Genomic DNA, 21133 nt, shown 5'->3' on the forward strand with positions numbered 1-21133 from the left:
GCAGCACTCCACCAATAAGGCCTTTATGGTGGTCAGGCGGAAGAGACTCCTCAGTAAAAGGCACACAACAGCCCGCTTGGAGTTTGCCAAAAGGCACCTAAAGACTCTCAGACCATGAGAAACAAGATTCTCTGGTCTGATGAAACCAAGATTGGACTCTTTGGCCTGAATGCCAAGCGTCACGTCTTGAGGAAACCTGGCACCATCCCTATGGTGTAGTATGGTGTTGGAAGCATCATGTTACGAGGATGTTTTTCAGCGGCAGGGACCGGTCGACTAGTCAAGATCGAGGGAAAAATGAACAGAGCAAAGTACAGAGAGATCTTTTATGAAAACCTGCTCCAGAGTGCTCAGGTCCTCAGACTGGAACCAAGGTTCACCTTCCAACAGGATAACAACCCTAAGCACACACCCAAGACAACGCAGGAGTGGCTTAAGGACAAGTCTCTGAATGTCCTTCAGTGGCCCAGCCAGAGCCCGAACTTGAACCCGATCGAACATCTCTTTAGACACCTGAAAATAGCTGTGCAGCGATGCTTCCCATCCAACCAGACAGAGCTTGAGAGGATCTTCAGAGAAGTATGGGAGAACCACCCCAAATACAGGTGTGTCAAGATTGTAGCATCATACCCCAGAAGACTTGAGCCTGTAATCGCTGCCAAAGGTGCTTCAACAAAGTACTGAGTAAAGGGTTAGTATACTTATGCAAATGTGAAATTTCAGTTTATTTGTTATAAATTTGCAACACTTTCTAAAAACCTGTTTTTGCTTTGTCTTTGTGGGGTATTGTGTGTTGATTGATGGGGGGGGGGAAATAATTGAATCCATTTTTGAAAAAGGATGTAACTTGAAAAAGGATGTAACTTTTGAAAAAGGATGTAACTTGAAAAAGGATGTAACTTTTGAAAAAGGATGTAACAAAATGTGGTAAAAGTCAAGGGGTCTGAATACGTAAGGCAGTTAACTTCCTACCCATAAAATGCATTTAGTTGTGCAACTGACATGGTATCCCCTTTCCCTTTCCCTAGATCCTGTTAGCTACACAGGCAGGGAGAAAGGGGTTGAGGTGCATACACTTTCAGGCGCTTTTGTAATATACGATCGTATGATATCACCTATAGCATCAATATATAATTGTGAACTTTGTTGGAGGCACCATGAGCCTACATTATTGATATCACATGGGGAAGCATATCACGTTATTGTGTTTACATTTGCCACTGTGTGTGTGTGTGTGTGTGTGTGTGTGTGTGTGTGTGTGTGTGTGTGTGTGTGTGTGTGTGTGTGTGTGTGTGTGTGTGTGTGTGTGTGTGTGTGTGTGTGTGTGTGTGTGTGTGTGTGTGTGTGTGTGTGTGTGTGTGTTTGTGCAAGCACAACTCACCAGTAACTTGTTTCTGTAAACTCATAAAAGCAGAATGTTCTCTAAGTGCATCCTGTACATTAGAATCCTTACCAAGTCAAACAGCACAGCAAGGTTTTTTAGGAACGCACTCACAGAAGAGGTATGGGTAACCAAACACATCTAGATATGGAGAAGCAGGTTTCCAAGGGCTTCACTAAGAGGTGGAGCATCAACTGTCAATTATTGTATGCACATTTTAGAATGGTATGCTAGTTTTGTTGGGTTTGAAAGCAATCCAAAAGTATAATATAGTGGTAGACTGGTAACAGCATAAATTGCAGCTGCTGAGGCAAGGGCGTGTGGAACCCTGGTTTATCAAGAGCATAAATATGGGGGCCACCTCGGGCCTTTCTGTTCTCTCTGTCTGCGTGTAAATATAGGTCTCCACACCCTAGGGCTGACTACGGTTTACAATGGACATTTCTATGGTTCTCCACTCAAGGATCGGGAAAACAAGCCAAGTAAAGTTCCTATTGCTTACGGTCTTTGATTGGATCAAGGTGAGTACAAGTCGTTTCAATACAGAAATCCTTGGGATATAGGAGTGGAGGATGAATGGACGAATGGAACAGATGCTTTACGTATACAGCGGTGAAATTGCTTTCCGATCCAATCCTTTTCCCCTTCATTAGAGAAGGAAATAAACGTGTGGTGATTTTAGGAGCTCTCCAGATGGATAGTCTGGATGTTGACGTGGAGCAGACGTGACGCCATGTGGATGCTGTGTGTCACTCATCTAGTCATGCTCAGAGCTAACGCTCCACTATGACATCACCAAGTCCTCACCTCTGACATATTAGTGTAGTGAGTCCATCAACAAAAAAGTGGGAGGTTGCAATTTTGTGAGCTATTCCCGAGGCCCTTTTTTTTCTCAATTTCCACCTGAATGACGTGCCCAAAGTAAACTGCCTGTTGCTCAGGCCCTGAAGCCAGGATATGAATATACTTGGTACCATTGGAAAGAAAACACTTTGAAGTTTGTGGAAATGTTAAAATAATGTAGGAGAATATACCACAATAGATATGGTAGGAGAAAATCCAAAGAAAAACCAACCGGAAATTCTCTTCTTTTGAGAGCCCATGCTCTTACAATGGAAATTATAGGGGCATACTGAATTCTAGCTCCCAGGATGCAATTCATGTGGCTTCCACAGGGTGTCAGCAGTCTATGTTCAAGGTTTCAGGCTTGTAACTTCCAAAACGATGAAGAAATATCAGTTTTAGGACAGGGACACAGTCTTGGAAATTCGTGTATGCGCGCATGATGAAGACAGAACGTACCTGCTAAAATCGGTTTCCTATTAAACATACTTCTTTCCATAAGAAATATTATAGTTTGATTACATTTTAGGGTACCTGATGAATAAATAGAAATATATTTTGACTTGTTGAAACAAAGTTTTGGGGTAGATTTTCGGATTCCTTTCTCTGCGAGAAACGAGTGGATTACTCAAATCGATGGCACCAACTAAACAGACTTTTTGGGATATAAAGAAGGATTTTTTTTGAACAAAACGACACTACATGTTATAGCTGGGACCCTTCGGATGACAAATCATAGGAAGATTTTCAAAAAGTAAGTGAATATTTAATCGCTATTTGTGAATTTATGAAACCTGTTCCGGTTGAAAAATATTTTGATGTGGGGCGTCGTCCTCAAACAATCACATAGCATGCTTTCCCTGTAATGGCTACTGTAAATCGGACAGTGCAGTTAGATTAACAAGAATGTAAGCTTTCAAATGATATAAGACAGTTAGTTATATGTACCTAAATGTTTTAATATCCATAATTTTTATGATTATTTATTTGAATTGTGCACCCTCTAGTTTCACCGGAAGTTGTCCCGCTAGTGGGACACCTAGCCCGAAGAATTTTAACCTAAATGTCCACAAAATGTATAAGTATACTTTCAAAAACACAGGTGAACAAAAATTAGCATATTACACGGCATCCTTTTATGCAACTGAAGTTTTGATTTATAATCTGATACAGTTCATACTCATTTAGCTTATTCAAATGTTTTGATGTTATTTTTCACACTGAATATTGTTTTACTTTTACATATTACACATTATTGAAATGTTAATTTAAGAAGGAACACACAACACTATGTGTGGAGAAAAAAAGGCACAACACACCAACATCAAAACCTCATCCCAACTGTAAAGTATGGTGGAGACAGCATCATAGTTTGGGGCTGCTTTGCTGCCTCAGGGCCTGGACAGCTTGCTATCATTGACGGAAAAATGTATTCCCAAGTTTATGAAGACATTTTGCAGGAGAATGTTAGGTTATCTGTCTTCCAATTGAAGCTCAACATAAGTTGGGAGATGCAACAGGACAATAACCTAAAACACAGAAGTAAATCAACAACAGAATGGCTTCAACAGAGAAAATACACCTTCTGAAATGGCCCAGTCAGAGTTCTGACCTCATCCCGATTGAGATGCAGTGGCATGACCTCAAGAGACCAGTTCACACTAGACATCCCAAGAATATTGCTGAACTGAAACAGTTTTGTAAAGAGGAATGGTTCAAAATTCCTCCTGACAGTTGTGCAGGTCCAATCCACAACTACAGAAAATGTTTGGTTGAGGTTATTGCTGCCAAAGGAGGGTCAACCAGATATTAAATCCAAGGGTTTACATACACACTACAGGGTGGGAAAAAGTATGTTTACATGGTGTGTTCAATGAAGACATGATAACATGTAATTGTTTGTGTGTTATTAGTTTAAGCAGGCTGTTTGTCTAATGTTGTGACCTAGATGAAGATCAGATCAAATTTAATTACCAATTTATGCAGAAATCCAGGTATTTCCAAAGGGTTCACATACTTTTTTCTTTCCACTGTACATATTTATATTCCGGACTATGACATTGCTCGTTCTTTCTTAATTCCTTTCGTTTTGTTTTGGTGATTTGCATGTATTACTGCACAGATGGTGCGAGGAGTCATTTCGCTACACCCATGATAACATCTGCAAAATATGTGTACGCGACCAATGCAATTGTATTTTATTTATATGAAGTGTGAAGGTATGAATAGGAAATTGCATTTCCCCTTTGATTGCAAAAACAGATTACTTCATAAAGAGTTCTAAGAAAGTACTGGCATCTAAAAGAATCATGGGACATTCTTTGTCTCCTCTGCTTGCAGACAGACACCTTCATTCCCATTTTATCTCGGTGGGTGTTCATGGCTGCACCAGTCACACACTCGCTTCTCTCTGCTATCTACTCCCCTCTCCCAAACTGATAATGCGGTGTCCCATCACATCCTAGACAGAATATTTAGATAAAACCGGGACATCGGCCACTTTTTTCCACACTCAGATAACTGACAGAGAAAAGGCAGCTTGTCTCAAAGATATCAGGCCTTATTTTCTGTCTGGAGAACTGACCTCTAGGCCCTCGCCAGAAAGGGTTAAATATACAGTACCAGTTAAAAGTTTGGACATACCTACTCATTCAAGGGTTTTTCTTTATTTTTACTATTTGAAATTGAAGATTCATGTGCTTAGACAAACATTATGGATCACACCTGGTTCAGTTCAGTCCTCTGAAAAGGTATTTACAAAACATAAGAGATTCATACTGATAAGTACAGAACACATAAAATAAATATGTTTGTGGAATTATCTAAGCTTGTACATGTAATGGAATAAACATACAGACAGTGCAGAATGGAGATACTTTTCTGTAACGTTTTTCTTAGCACATGCCCCCAAGTTTAGTCTCTTATAGCAGAGGAACGCTTGTCACCTCTCAAACAGGGCCAATCACTAGGGCCAGCTCACAAGTTTGAGCTTTTTAGACACCGTTCCCAATCAACACTAAAAGCAAAATCACTTTGAAAACATAAAAACAAAAACAAATGATCGCATCAACACAGACCGCAAACTGGTTACCGCAAAGCTTAATTAGGTTACCGCAAAGGGAATCTGAATGCTGCTCGCAAGAAGAGTCCAGTGTTTCAGTCTATGTAAAGGTGCTTATTGTATTTCTTTACAGCGCATACATCATTTCAGATTTTCGATATTGATAAAATCTCAAATGTAATGCAAAGGCATTTTAGAAGCATTGCCTTTATAGCTAATACACTCATTCATTCTTCATCGCGCAATCTTCTAAACTCCCAACATTTAATGCCAAGATGTTTCTATTTATTTTTTATTATACTTTTGTAATGCTTTGTGTGACGTGGATCATAATTACAGTTACAGTCTCAGGTTGCGTGATCCTCGTAATGTTACATGGAAAATACAACTAACTGGATGCAGAATTACATGTATAATCACACTCGCACAAATGCGACCAGTTATTTTTCGTATTTGCATGTAATTCCTTTCACTAGCAAATACGAGTGACCTGCTGGCACTTTAGAGCCCACAATGTCCTTATGTATGCTAACGCTAGCTTGAAACAATTAGTGAGTGGATTAATTTTTAAATCAATTTTTAATGAAATAAAAAAATTGGGCCCTATTAATTTCTAGGTACTTTTAACTCGGATCTCGTACCTGCGTACATGGACAGAGAATTGCGTAGTTGGTATGCAAAATACGTGCATGTAGGCATGTCTGCTGATGGAAATCTGTCCTTTGAGTCTATATTTGAGATGTTTTGTTCCAACTGCTGTGCCTTTGTGAGACGCAGAGTAGGTGAATGGATGATATCCACATGTGTGGGTCCCACCATGAAGCAGGTGGTGTGATGGTGTGTGGGTGCTTTGCTGGTGACACTGTCATTGATTTATTTAGAATTCAAGGTACACTTAACCAGTATGGCTACAACAGCATTCTGCAGTGATATGCCATCCCATCTGGTTTGCGCTTAGTGGGACTATAATTTGTTTTTCAACAGGACAATGACCTCAAACACACATCCAGGTCATGTAAAGGCTATTTGACCAAGAAGGAGAGTGATGGAGTCCTGCATTAGATGACCTGGCCTCCACAATCACCCAACCGCAACCCAATTGAGATGGTTTGGGATGAGCTGGACCGCAGAGTGAAGGAAAATCAGCCAACAAGTCCTCAGCATATGTGGGAACTCCTTCAAGACTGTTGGAAAAGCATTCCTCATGAAGCTGGTTGAGAGAAAGCCAAGAGTGTGCAAAGCTGTAATCAAGGCAAAGGGTGGCTATTATATATAAAGATGAATAGATATTAAATAACAAAATATAGTCGTTGCATAAGTATTCGACCCCCTGAGTCAATACATGTTAGAAACACCTTTGGCAGAGGCTACAGCTGTGAGACTTCTTGAGTAAGTCTCGAAGAGCTTTGCACACCTGGATTGTGCAATATTAGCCCTTTATTATATTCACAATTCTTCAATCTCTGTCAAGATGTTGGTGCTCATCACTACAAAGCAATTTTCAAATCTTGCCATAGATTTTCAAGCATATTTAAGTCAACTGTAACTTGGCCACTCAGGAACATTCTGTATTCTTAGTAAGCAACACGTGTAGATTTGGCCTTGTGTTGTAGGCTATTGTCCTGCTGAAAGGGGAATTTTATTTTTTTATTTTTTTTATTTCACCTTTATTTAACCAGGTAGGCTAGTTGAGAACAAGTTCTCATTTGCAACTGCGACCTGGCCAAGATAAAGCATAGCAGTGTGAACAGACAACAGAGTTACACATGGAGTAAACAATTAGCAAGTCAATAACACAGTAGAAAAAAATGGGCAGTCTATATACAATGTGTGCAAAAGGCATGAGGAGGTAGGCGAATAATACAATTTTGCAGATTAACACTGGAGTGATAAATGATCAGATGGGCATGTACAGGTAGAGATATTGGTGTGCAAAAGAGCAGAAAAGTAAATAAATAAAAACAGTATAAAAACAGTATGGGAATGAGGTAGGTGAAAAAGGGTGAGCTATTTACCTATAGACTATGTACAGCTGCAGCGATCGGTTAGCTGCTCGGATAGCTGATGTTTGAAGTTGGTGAGGGAGATAAAAGTCTCCAACTTCAGCGATGCAATTCGTTCCAGTCACAGGCAGCAGAGTACTGGAACGAAAGCCAAATGAGGTGTTGGCTTTAGGGATGATCAGTGAGATACACCTGCTGGAGCGCGTGCTACGGATGGGTGTTGCCATCGTGACCAGTGAACTGAGATAAGGCGGAGCTTTACCTAGCATGGACTTGTAAATGACCTGGAGCCAGTGGGTCTGGCGACGAATATGTAGTGAGGGCCAACTAGAGCATACAAGTCGCAGTGGTGGGTGGTATAAGGTGCTTTAGTGACAAAACGGATGGCACTGTGATAGACTGCATCCAGTTTGCTGAGTAGAGTGTTGGAAGGAAGTCGAGGATCGGTAGGATAGTCAGTTTTACTAGGGTAAGCTTGGCAGCGTGAGTGAAGGAGGCTTTGTTGCGGAATAGAAAGCCGACTCTGGATTTGATTTTTGATTGGAGATGTTTGATGTGAGTCTGGAAGGAGAGTTTGCAGTCTAGCCAGACACCTAGGTACTTATAGATGTCCACATATTCAAGGTTGGAACCATCCAGGGTGGTGATGCTAGTCGGGCATGCGGGTGCAGGCAATCGGTTGAAAAGCATGCATTTGGTTTTACTCGCGTTTAAGAGCAGTTGGAGGCCACGGAAGGAGTGCTGTATAGCATTGAAGCTCGTTTGGAGGTTTGATAGCACAGTGTCCAATACGGGCCGAAAGTATATAGAAATAGAGGTGGATCAGGGAATCGCCCGCAGCAAGAGCAACATCATTGATATATACAGAGAAAAGAGTATTGAACCCTGTGGCACCCCCATAGAGACTGCCAGAGGACCGGACAGCATGCCCTCTGATTTGACACACTGAACTCTGTCTGCAAAGTAATTGGTGAACCAGGCAAGGCAGTCATCCGAAAAACCGAGGCTGTTGAGTCTGCCGATAAGAATTTGGTGATTGACAGAGTCGAAAGCCTTGGCGAGGTCGATGAAGACGGCTGCACAGTACTGTCTTTTATCGATGGCGGTTATGATATCATTTAGTACCTTGAGTGTGGCTGAGGTGCACCCGTGACCGGCTCGGAAACCAGATTGCACAGCGGAGAAGGTACGGTGGGATTCGAGATGGTCAGTGACCTGTTTGTTGACTTGGCTTTCGAATACCTTAGATAGGCAGGGCAGGATGGATATAGGTCTATAGCAGTTTGGGTCCAGGGTGTCTCCTCCTTTGAAGAGGGGGATGACTGCGGCAGCTTTCCAATCCTTGGGGATCTTATGAAAGAGAGGTTGAACAGGCTGGTAATAGGGGTTGCGACAATGGCGGCAGATAGTTTCAGAAATAGCGGGTCCAGATTGTCAAGCCCAGCTGATTTGTTCCAGGTTTTGCAGCTCTTTCAGAACATCTGCTATCTGGATTTGGGTAAAGGAGAACCTGGAGAGGCTTGGGTGAGGAACTACGGGGGGGCGGAGCTGTTGGCCGAGTTGGAGTAGCCAGGCGGAAGGCATGGCCAGCCGTTGAGAAGTGCTTATTGAAGTTTTCGATAATCATGGATTTATCGGTGGAGACCGTGTTTCCTAGCCTCAGTGCAGTGGGCAGCTGGGAGGAGGTGCTCTTGTTCTCCATGGACTTCACAGTGTCCCAGAACTTTTTTGGAGTTGGAGCTACAGGATGCAAACTTTTGCCTGAAGAAGCTGGCCTTAGCTTTCCTGACTGACTGCGTGTATTGGTTCCTGACTTCCCTGAACAGTTGCATATCACGGGGCTATTCGATGCTATTGCAGTCCGCCACAGGATGTTTTTGTGCTGGTCGAGGGCAGTCAGGTCTGGAGTGAACCAAGGGCTGTATCTGTTCTTGGTTCTGCATTTTTTGAACGGAGCATGCTTATCCAAAATGGTGAGGAAGTTACTTTTAAAGAATGACCAGGCATCCTCAACTGACGGGATGAGGTCAATGTCCTTCCAGGATACATCCCCCAGTGTCTGTTGTAAAGCAGACTGAAGCAGGTTTTCCTCTAGAATTTTGCCTGTGCTTAGCTCCACACCGTTTATTTTTATCCTAAAAATCTCCTCGGTATTTGCCGATGTCAAGCATACCCATACCATGATGCAGCCACCACTGCTTGAAAATAAGGCGGCAGTTACTCAGTGATGTCTTGTGTTGGATTTGCCCCAACATTGCATTTAGGCATTCTGTATATTTGTATTGTTCTTTTCACTCTGTCATTTAAATCATTCTCGTGGAGTCACTACAATCTTGTTGATCCATCCTCAGTTTTCTCCCATTACAGCCATTGAAGTCTGTAACGGTTTTACAACCACCAATGAATGGCCTCATGGTAACATTCCTGAGCAGTTTCATTCCTGTCCTGCAACTTAGTTCAGAAAGACGCATGTATCTTTGTGTCTGGGTGGTTTAATACATAATCCATAGCATTAATTATTAACTTCACTATGCTTTAAAGAGATATTCAATGTCTGATTTGATATTGTTACCGACCAATCACTGGCATTTTATGAGGCTTTGATAGGCTCCCTGGTCTTTGTAGTTGAATCTGTGCTTGAAATTCAAAACTTGACTGAGGGACCTTACAGATGTATGTACTGTATGGGGACAGAGGAAGGGTTAGTCATAAGAAAATCATGTTAACCCCTATTATTTCCCACAGAGTCCAGGTTACATATTCTGTGATTTGTTAAACCAAATTTTGCTCCTGAGCTAATTATTTCAGCTTGCCTTAACAAAAGGGCTGAATACTGCAATAACTATATATTAGTTAACATATCTAATTAATCTCTATTTTCTTTCCACTGACAGAGTATTGAGCTCATTGTTGACAATAAATTACAATTAAATACATTTTAAATCACACTTAACACAATTTGAAGAGATAAAAGGGGTATGAATACTCTGCAAAGCACTGTATACTTAGATTTGAATTGATCACTCAAGCAAGAGTTTCATAAAAATAAAACAAATGGTTTAACTTAAAAACAATTGCAACTCATGCATCATAAATTATATACATTTGTGAAAGTAATGTATGGGTAAATCTTTAGTTAAAAGGTGCAATATGCATAAATCGCTCTGCCATTTCCTGGTTGCTAAAATTTGAATACTCGCCTAATTTCAGTTTGTGACAAAACAAGGAGTCATTGTACCATCTAAACTGCTGTGAGATATATTTTCCATAACCAAAAATATTGTATTTTCAGCTGTTTGCTGGTGTACAAAAATAAACCACAACTAAATTTAAGAACTGGAAGAATAAAAATATCGCACATTGAACAATCTACCGCCTCTTAACTTGTTTTCAATGAGAATCATATATCCATAACTGGATCGGGTCACCCAAAAAGTTACATATTGTAGCTTTAAAAGGCTTTTAGATTGGGGTTGCAGATGTCCTTGAAATTACTTGCAAATAGGCCTATTTATCTGGAATTTATACTGTTTTACGTGATATATTGACGCTCTCTAGTGGCCAAAACCGAAAAAAATAGATCTGAAAACCTACAGCTCCCATAATGCGTTTCTTTATTGCCAACATTTCCGCATTTGAAGGCATGCATTTACAGTAGCTAGCTAGTAACTTGTTTCGCCGTATAAAAGCTATACTAACATTACATTTCTTTGTAACCTGTTGATAGCGGCAATGAACAGTGAAGGTATCAAGGCGATATTGCTCGACTTGGATAACACGCTCATTGACACAGCGGGTGCCGGTGGAGTGGCCATTCAAAAAGTGAGTAGCACGGCCGTTTCATGACATTCCATTTTTCCCCTCGAGTAAAGTAGGCTTACAGGTACTTGAATCGATTGTCATTTGCTTGATCAAAACATTCCCTGGGTTGTTTAGGTACACATATTACGATCAGCATTGATTTCCTTATTTCCTAGGTCACAGAGCTCTTGAAGACAACATTAGACCATGAACACACCATTGCCATTTGTGACAGATTTAAGAACAAGCTCCATCACGAGACCTTTGACCCAGCTGGTGGTAGGACAATAGATGAGGTGCGGATCAGCCACTGGGAGGAGAGCATCCAGGAGGTTATGGATGGGAGTCCCAGTTCTAACCCCACCCTTGCCAGTGAGTGCTACTACCAATGGAAGAACACTCGCCTGGAGCTTCTAACCATAACACCTCCAGTACTTACCCTGCTGAAGCAGCTGAGGACCAGCCACAAACTGCTGCTGCTGACCAATGGAGAGACCCAGACACAGAGGGAGAAGGTAGTGGCGTTGGAGTGTCAGGGGCTGTTTGATGCTGTGGTGGTGGGGGGAGAGCATGCAGAAGAGAAGCCAGCCCGCTCCATCTTCAACCATTGCTTTGGCCTGCTCGCGGTGCAGGCTCACAACTGTGTTATGGTGGGAGACTCCCTGGACACAGACATTGTCGGGGGGTTTAATGCAGGGGTTAGAGCCACAGTGTGGATTAATAACGGAGGGGTGTGTCCACCTGAGGGATCTGTCAATCCAGACTACACCATTCCCTCTGTGCTGGATTTACCTGAGGTGCTGGCCAAGTTGAAGTGAAAGTACAGGGAACAATGTCTAAACCAATCACATGAAGATTGTTTCCAAAGGCCTGAGTTAATGAAAACACTTTTTTTTTTGTAAAAGGGATTGTCAAAATCATCTTATTTTCTTTCATATTCAATCTGGATGAAAGACAAAATTATTTTACAGCAACAATTATTTGCTTACCTACCAAAATGCTGTTTCATTGTTCATTGTCTCTACTCTCTAATGCAATAATGTATAATTCTGTCAATTTATGTTATCTGTTGGTGGAGGTAGGTATTACATGTAGTTTACTGGAAATATGAAGCTGAAGCCTGTGCACAGGTCCGAAACAACTGAGCCACTTGAATGTGTCGTGATTGTCATTCTGAAAAGTAACTAAATGTCAAAACTCACTTTCCCTAGTGGTCACATGAATCAATTTTGTCTAATGCAACTTTGTCTAATGCTTAAAGTACACCATCAAAGTGTATTTTCTTACAGAATGTCACTCTAAACAGACTGATTTACAGTATTGTATGCTGACAAATACTCTGAGGGAAAATGTACTTGATATGATTGTGATGTGTCGTCTCACCTAGCCCCCTTAAGATGAATGTACTAATTCTAAGTCTCGGTGTATAGAGCGTCTGCAAAATGACAAATGTTATTTATATATTACAGTTACTGTGCAATATCTTTAAAAAATGTTTGTAGATTCCAACTATCCTTTGACTTCTCTTAACTCAGCCATTATTTATGATAGGTTAGAGACCATTTTTATTTTTCACCTTTATTTAACCAGGTAGGCCAGTTGAGAACGAGTTCTCATTTACAACTGTGACCTGGCCAAGATAAAGCAAAGCAGTGCGACAAAAACAACAACACAGTTACACATGGGATAAACAAACGCACAGTTAATAACACAATAGAAAAATCTATATACAATGTGTGCAAATGTAGTAAGATTAGGGAGGCAATAAATAGGCCATAGTGGCAAAATAATTACAATTTAGCATTAGCATTGGAGTGATAGATGTGCAGATGAAGCAGTGCAAGTAGAGATACTGGGGTGCAAAAATAAATAACAATATGAGGATGAGGTAGTTGGGTGGGCTATTTACAGATGGGCTGTGTACAGGTGCAATGCTCAGTAAGCTGCTCTGACAGCTGATGCTTAAAGGCAGTGCGGGAGATATAAGTCTCCAGCTTCAGTGATTTTTGCAATTTGTTCCAGTCATTGGCAGCAGAGAACTGGAAGGAAAGGCGGCCAAAAGAGGAGTTGGCTTTGGGGATGACCAGTGAAATATACCTGCTGGAGCGGGTGCTACGAGTGGGTGTTGCTATGGTGACCAGTGAGCTGAGATACGGCGGGGCTTTACCTTTTGCAAAGACTTATAGATGACCTGGAGCCAGTGGGTTTGGCGACGAATATGTAGCGAGGGCCAGCCAACGAGAGCATACAGGTCGCAGTGGTGGGTAGTACATGGGGTTTTGGTGACAAAACGGATGGCACTTTGATAGACTACATCCAGTTTGCTGAGTAGAGTGTTGGAGGCTATTTTGTAAATGACATTGCCGAAGTCAAGGATCGGTAGGATAGTCAGCTTTACGAGGGTATGTTCAGCAGCATGAGTGAATGAGGCTTCGTTACGAAATAGGAAGCTGATTCTAGATCAAATTTGGGATTGGAGATGCTGTTTCCAGAATGGTGTCATCTGCGTAGAGGTGGATTAGAGAATCACCAGCAGCAAGAGCAACATCATTGATATATACAGAGAAAAAGAGTCGGCCTGAGGATTGAGTCAGTCAGAGCAGTTGAATAGGTGGTCGTGGAGCAGCAATGAGATCCCGTGCGCCAGCAGGGGTCTTCACGCTCCATCTCCCCAAAGTGGATGCCCCCCTGTATGTTCCTCCCGCCCACCGGCTGGTTGGTCACCTTGTCCCGCGGCCGAACCTGGAAGTTGTCGGAGACCATGTGACGTAGCCGCTGGTAGTAGACCACGCCGATGAAGATGTCCCCATCCAGCTCAAGGCCGCTGAGGCCAGCTGGAGAGGCGCTCGGAGCTACAGTGGCTGTAGCTGGCGTAGCATGTTGCTGAAATGCTCCAGTGCCGAGTTCTCCTCAGAAAAGGTGGAGGGCGTGGCATATTGGCACAGGCCGTGGAGGACGCCTGACTTGCTAGCCGTGCTCTCGATGAGCATGCCAATGGTCATGGGGGAGGGGAAGCAGTGGGGATTGGACAGGATGTCGGTGGTCTTGCCGCTCTCTGTGAAGGGCATGTCCTCGGCAGGCCACAGGCGGTTCAGGATGCCCTTCTGGATGGCGAACTTGTCCCCGATGGTGGGTTTACAGGGCCATCGCACCGTATTGCAGATGCAGTTAAACCAGCGTCGTTGCTGCACTCCTTGATGTTGTCTACCAGCTTTCTTGACTCCTACGCAAGCGAGAGAAAACAGCAGGTTATAAATTGCATTAGCAGCTGCATCTGGCCGACTCATTATCATAGAGCAGAGACAGGCTCAAGTATAGAAGTTGACAAAGCTCTGTCCGGTGTTGAGGTGGCTGTAGAAGGTGTCTCAGTACTGTAGCATGGTGCCGACGGGGGAGTGGGGGGGGGGCAGACCATCAGCATCCAGTTTGTCCATTACCTTGGGACCACCAGGTTTGACCCCAAACACCAGGTTGTCCTCACCCTTCTTCTCAACCGGCTCTGTCTTGTAAACACGGCCACGACCAAAGTTCCTCTCTCATGATGACTTGTTCAGGATCTGGTAGGAAAAGACAGAAACCATGAGCATTCATCTACACATTCCTTCTAAACATGCAAACACAGAATTAAACAAAACACTTGTTCATTTTAATATATACAGTACAGTATATACAGTGCATCCCTTTTCCACATTTTGTAACGTTACAGCCTTTTTCTAAAATTGATTAAATTAGATGTCCTCAATCTACACACAATACCACATAATGACAAAGAAAAAACAGGTTTGCAAATGTATTAAAATTAAAAACATACCTTAAAACATGAGTATTCAGATCCTTTGCTATGAGACTTGAAATTGAGCTCAGGTGCATCCTGTTTCCATTGATCATCCTTGAAATGTTAATAAATAAAAGGCCACTAAAATGTGCAGTTGTCACAACACAATGCTAGATGTCAGAAGTTGAGGGAATGTGCAATTGGAATGCTGACTGCAGGAATGTCCACCTGAGCTGTTGCCACAGAATTTAATGTTAATTTTACCATAAGCCACCTCCAATCGTTTTAGAGAATTTGGCAGTACGTCTAACCAGCCTCAAATCGCAGACCATGTGGGCAAGCGGTTTGCTGATTTTAACGTTGTGGTGGGGTTATAGTATAGACAGGCATAACCTACGGACAACAAACAAAATTGCATTTTAGTCAATTGTAATTTGAATGCACAGAGATAACATGACGAGATCCCGAGGCCCATTTTTTTTTTTTTTTTAACGGCATATGTGACCAACAGATGCATATCTGTGTTACCAGTCATTTGAAATCCTTAGATTAGGGCCTAATGAAATTATTTCAATTGACTGATTTCCTTATATGAACTGTAATATTTTTGAGAACTTTTGTATTATGCTAATTTGGTTTATGCAGGGGTGCGGACATCGACTCCTAGAGGTTTTTAATAAAATGTTACATGTCGGGCTGGGCGATATGGCCTGAAAATCCTATCAATTTTTTTCAAATTCATGGCCGATTCACGATATATGTTTGAAGCTGTTGTACAATTAAAGTTCAAATACACTGCATTTCAAACCGTCAGCAATAATCTAAGGAATTCAGGGTGTGTGTAATTAGGCTAAATTTAAGCCCCACTTATAATACACTGCTCAAAAAAAGAAAGGGAACACTTAAACAACACAATGTAACTCCAAGTCAATCACACTTCTGTGAAATCAAACTGTCCACTTAGGAAGCAACACTGATTGACAATAAATGTCACATGCTGTTGCGCAAATGGAATAGACAACAGGTGTAAATTATAGCCAATTAGCAAGACACCCCCAATAAAAGAGTGGTTCTGCAGGTGATAACCACAGACCACTTCTCAGATGTTTTGGTCACTTTTGAATGCTGGCGGTGCTTTCACTCTAGTGGTAGCATGAGACGGAGTCTACAACCCACACAAGTGGCTCAGGTAGTGCAGCTCATCCAGGATGGCACATCAATGCGAGCTGTGGCAAGAAGGTTTGCTGTGTCTGTCAGCGTAGTGTCCAGAGCATGGAGGCGCTACCAAGAGACAGGCCAGTACATCAGGAGACGTGGAGGAGGCCGTAGGAGGGCAACAACCCAGCAGCAGGACCGCTACCTCCGCCTTTGTGCAAGGAGGAGCAGGAGGAGCACTGCCAGAGCCCTGCAAAATGACCTCCAGCAGGCCACAAATGTGCATGTGTCTGCTCAAACGGTCTGAAACAGACTCCATGAGGGCCCGACGTCCACAGGTGGGGGTTGTGCTTACAGTCCAACACCATGCAGGTCGTTTGGCATTTGCCAGAGAACACCAAGATTGGCAAATTCGCCACTGTGCTCTTCACAGATGAAAGCAGGTGCACACTGAGCACATGTGACAGACGTGACAGTCTGGAGACGCCGTGGAGCACGTTCTGCTGCCTGCAACATCCTCCAGCATGACCGGTTTGGCGGTGGGTCAGTCATGGTGTGGGGTGACATTTCTTTGGGGGGGCCGCACAGCCCTCCATGTGCTCGCCAGAGGTAGCCTGACTGCCATTAGGTACCGAGATGAGATCCTCAGACCCCTTGTGAGACCATATGCAGGTTCCTCCTAATGCAAGACAATGTAGGACCTCATGTGTCTGGAGTGTGTCAGCAGTTCCTGCAAGAGGAAGGCATTGATGCTATGGACTGGCCCGCCCGTTCCCCAGACCTGAATCCAATTGAGCACATCTGGGACATCATGTCTCGCTCCATCCACCAACTCCACGTTGCACCACAAACTTTCCAGGAGTTAGCGGATGCTTTAGTCCAGGTCTGGGAGGAGATCCCTCAGGAGACCATCCGCCATCTCATCAGGAGCATGCCCAGGCGTTGTAGGGAGGTCATACAGGCACGTGGAGGCCACACACTACTTAGCCTCATTTTGACTTGTTTTAAAGACATTACATCAAAGTTGGATCAGCCTGTAGTGTGGTTTTCCACTTTAATTTTGAGTGTGACTCCAAATCCAGACCTCCATGGGTTGATAAATTTGATTTCCATTGATAATTTTTGTGTGATTTCGTTGTCAGCACATGTAACTATGTAAAGAAAAAAGTATTTAATAAGAATATTTCATTCATTCAGATCTAGGATGTGTTATTTTAGTGTTCCCTTTATTTTTTTGAGCAGTGTATAATTATTTTATCAAAATAATTGAACCTGCTTATTTTCAATAATCATGATCTGGCTTTCAAGTCTGTATATATAAAAAATGACCAGAACTATGCATAATGCAAATTCACTAATAATGACTAACTTCTTGCAGCAGCCATTAGAAAATTAACATAGGTCTCAATCTTTCAAGCACAAGCCCACGTGCTTTATATTTCAAGTTTAGCCAACTTGTATGTATTGATTAGCTAACAAGGGAGAACATTTGAATCGTTATGAACACACCTTTCTGTCCGTCTCCAACTGATTGAACAGCATGCTAGCCTTTCCACTTTGTTCAGATGTTGAAATCAAGTGACCTACCTCATTTCTCAGAATGAGTTGCCAATTACTTGTATAAATGGTGTTTTATGCTTATTGCACATTTATAAAATATAGACTAGACAGCAAGTAGAACAGTCTTTGGCTAAAATGCTGCTAGCATACATTTTCCATAATCAACGTTCTTTAATACTCCTGATTTAGTAGTGTCTGCTCTGCGTGCAATTTGAGCAGCTGAAACATAAGAAGGATATTGTTAGAGAAGTTAACTTCTCTATTAGAGAAAATAATGTCTCAGTGTGTTTGTATCCATATGACCGATTCTGTTGAACCAAACCTCAAATGCAAATAGTGAGTTGAAACCGCTTGTCAGAGATGAAGTGATCTCTCAACTGTGTTGGTGTGAGTGGCAGGGGGAGGGGCTTGGTGTGTGTGTGTAAACAGAGGAAGAGGAGATGCGCGAGGCTTCACTCTTGCAAAAATATGTCCAAAATAAACCCAATGCGTTTCTACGAGCTTATTTTGGACATAAACTTGTCGCCTGCCTTCCCGCCATTTGGGTCAACGGCTCTAATTGTTAGGGCAGCGACATGAGCATCTCGTCATTATATTCAGATCGCTGATGTAAATGGAAGATGCACAGAAGGAATGAAAGAGACGAGACCAAAAATACATGAGAACAAGCAGACATGAACGCTCATAAAAACAAATTCTTGCGATACAGGCATTGGGAATATTGTGCAAAAATAAATTTGAATTAATCAAATTAATTCGATATATCGCCCTGCTCTAGTCACATGCATGTTCCTGTTCCAAATATCACTGCTTCATTTCACCTTCAGTGCAAAACCTAGGGGCAGGAAGAAGAGCTCTTTCTGGTAGATGAATTTGAGCATCGCAGTCCCGTTATCCAGGTAATGCAGGTTCATATTGATAGCTGTGCACTCCTCCTTCACACAAAGCATAGCTTGATCTTCTGTCTGGATCAAGGTGATAATGAGGGCGGCAGGTAGCCTAGCGGTTAAGTGTTGGGCCCAGTAACTGAAATGTCGCTGGTTCGAATCCCAGAGCCGACTAGGTGAAAAGTCTGTCGATGCGTCCTTGATCAAGGCACCTAGCCCTAATTACTCCTGTAACAGTGTCTGCTGAATGACTCAAATGTCAAATCAATGTTCGGCTACTTACGTCTTAAATACTCCAACACTGCAATGTTCAGCTTGTACATAAACACCCTCCACATACTGTACATTAACTGCCTTGCTTACCATACAGAGTGTATCCCTAGCCTCTGTTCTTCCACTTGGGTCTTGACATAGCAATAGGGTAGTTCCTTCTTGGCATGATCAGCATGCGAATAACCTTCTAGATCCCATTCACAAAATAACCTCCTGTTTCAATGAGGATAGAGAGTGTGGCAGAGAAAAGGAGAGATATTAGAATGTGAAGTAAGACCTAAAAAGTGCCTTTATTTCTGCTTTGAAGCACAAATTATTAGATTGAATAGTTCCCACAGATGTGCTGTGGGGTAGGAAGCATGCCATTCTCCTACCTCCGCCTCCTTGTGATGCTCTTTGGGAGGGAGCCCATGCAGGTTACACAGCCTAGACTTCACCATGATGGACACCTGGCCCAGGGACTGCTTGATGATGCCTTTGGTAATCCCATTCATGGACCAGTTGACATCTGTCTGTGATGAATCACAGCTCACAATTTAAATTCATCACAATGGGCAAGTGTTGTGAGTAGATAAACCGTGTCTTGACAGTCATATACAGTACAATCCGGATTAGCTCTAGAAAACCCTCTTTATCAGTCGGATTTTCAATGGTTAGCTTCGCCCAAAATTGGTTGAGAGAAATACAATTCCGACGCTGGGATTTAACGTTTAAAAACGTCAATAATTATCGCTTGGGAAATGTTTTTTGAAACCATACTTTTATGCCGCTTATCTTTCATTTCAGCATAAATAATATTTAAAAAAAATATATATACACTTACTGTAGCAGTTTTGGAAAGATCAACTGTAGTATTCCTCCAGTTGAATAACTACTGTTCGTAGCACGCTATATAGCTAATTCACACAGGTAGCCTGTCTTTAATAAACAATCACTGTAACATGGAGATATGGACGTGTGGGAACACTAAACCTATAAAATGTGTGTAGTAATTTAACCTACTTTTTTCTTCAATAATTTCTCAAAAGATGCATTTTAATGGTCAAAACGAGCGCCCGACCAGAAGACACTATCGTCTATAGGGGCTAAAGCGGTTAACGTCTATGAATGGGGTAGATCCGGATATGGTATGGTTGGGTCTACTGGCAAGCTAACCACAAGCGTTTCCCGGTATGAGCAGCGTCTCCCTCTGCACTCTGATGGGAACACCATCAGGTCCCGGCAGATGCTCCCTTTGCCCACCACTCGTTTATATGGCCTCCGCTAACGCCAAGCTGATCCGGTCATTTCTAAGCATAAACTCCAAGGGAGGAATGGCCTGAAAAGGAAAATGGAAAACCAACATTTCACAAACTCTAAAACATCTAACCACATGGTTTTAAATGGCAGACTATAACTACAACCAAGTTCCTGCGTTAGCTAAGCTAACCTGGACACAGTGAACATCAGCTCAAAGTTGAAAGGTAACAGTATTTGGGTCAGATTTTGTGGCGTACTGGGGAGAATGACATCAAATTGAATTGAAGCCTTTAAAAAATTATGTTTTTTTTAAGACAATCAGGTAACAATTAACTGGGTCACTTTCTCGTAAATACATATCAGTGACTTCCTCAAACAAAATCGTGTTTTCTTACGTTGCTGCAGAACACTCATATCAATAGGTCTAACTATAATTTGCAAATAAATTCATTAAAAATCCTACAATATGATTTTCTGGATTTATTTTTCTCATTTTGTCTGTCATATTTGAAGTGTACCTATGATGTAAATTACTACAGGCCTCTCTCATCTTTTTAAGTGGGAGAACTTGCACAATTGGTGGCTGACTAAATACTTTTTTGCCCCACTGAATATATATATACACACACACACAGTTGAAGTTGGAAGTTTACATACACCTTAGCCAAATACATTTAAACTCAGTTTTTCACAATTCCTGACATTTCATCCTAGTAAATAATTCCCTGTCTTATGTCAGTTAGGATCACCACTATTTTACACATGCTTTTTCAGTTCTGCCCACAAAATGTATATAGGATGAGGTCACGGCTTTGTGATGGCCACTCCAATACCTTGACTTTGTTGTCCTTAAGCCATTTTCCACAACTTTGGAAGTATGCTTGGGGTTATTGTCCATTTGGAAGACCCATTTGCGACCAAGTTTTAACTTCCTGGCTGATGTCTTGAGATGTTGCTTCAATATATCCACATAATTTTTCTTCCTCATGCCATCTATTTTGTGAAGTGCACCAGTCCTTCCTGCAGCAAAGCACCCCCAGAACATGATGCTGCTACCCCCGTGCTTCACGGTTGGAATGGTGTTCTTCTTAAATGTAAAATGTAATGTAAATGTGTTCTTCAGCTTGCAAGCATCTCCCCTTTTCCTCCAAACAT

General features: G+C 42.1%; 1 protein-coding gene and 1 pseudogene across 1 annotated transcript; one reads left to right on the forward strand and one right to left on the reverse strand.

The window, feature by feature from the left end:
• The first annotated feature begins 10896 nt into the window (after nt 1–10896).
• Nucleotides 10897–12295, forward strand: nanp (N-acetylneuraminic acid phosphatase). Its single transcript, XM_035799382.2, has 2 exons — nt 10897–11110; nt 11266–12295. The coding sequence occupies exons 1-2, from the start codon at nt 11021–11023 to the stop codon at nt 11905–11907; spliced, it is 732 nt and encodes a 243-aa protein (XP_035655275.1). The 5' UTR covers nt 10897–11020; the 3' UTR covers nt 11908–12295.
• Nucleotides 12296–13003: 708 nt separating this feature from the next.
• On the reverse strand, nt 13004–19233 carry LOC118362025 (DNA-directed RNA polymerase I subunit RPA2-like; annotated as a pseudogene).
• Nucleotides 19234–21133: the final 1900 nt, after the last annotated feature.

Source organism: Oncorhynchus keta, chromosome 2 (genome assembly GCF_023373465.1).
Source record: "Oncorhynchus keta strain PuntledgeMale-10-30-2019 chromosome 2, Oket_V2, whole genome shotgun sequence".
NCBI classification, from domain to species: domain Eukaryota; kingdom Metazoa; phylum Chordata; class Actinopteri; order Salmoniformes; family Salmonidae; genus Oncorhynchus; species Oncorhynchus keta.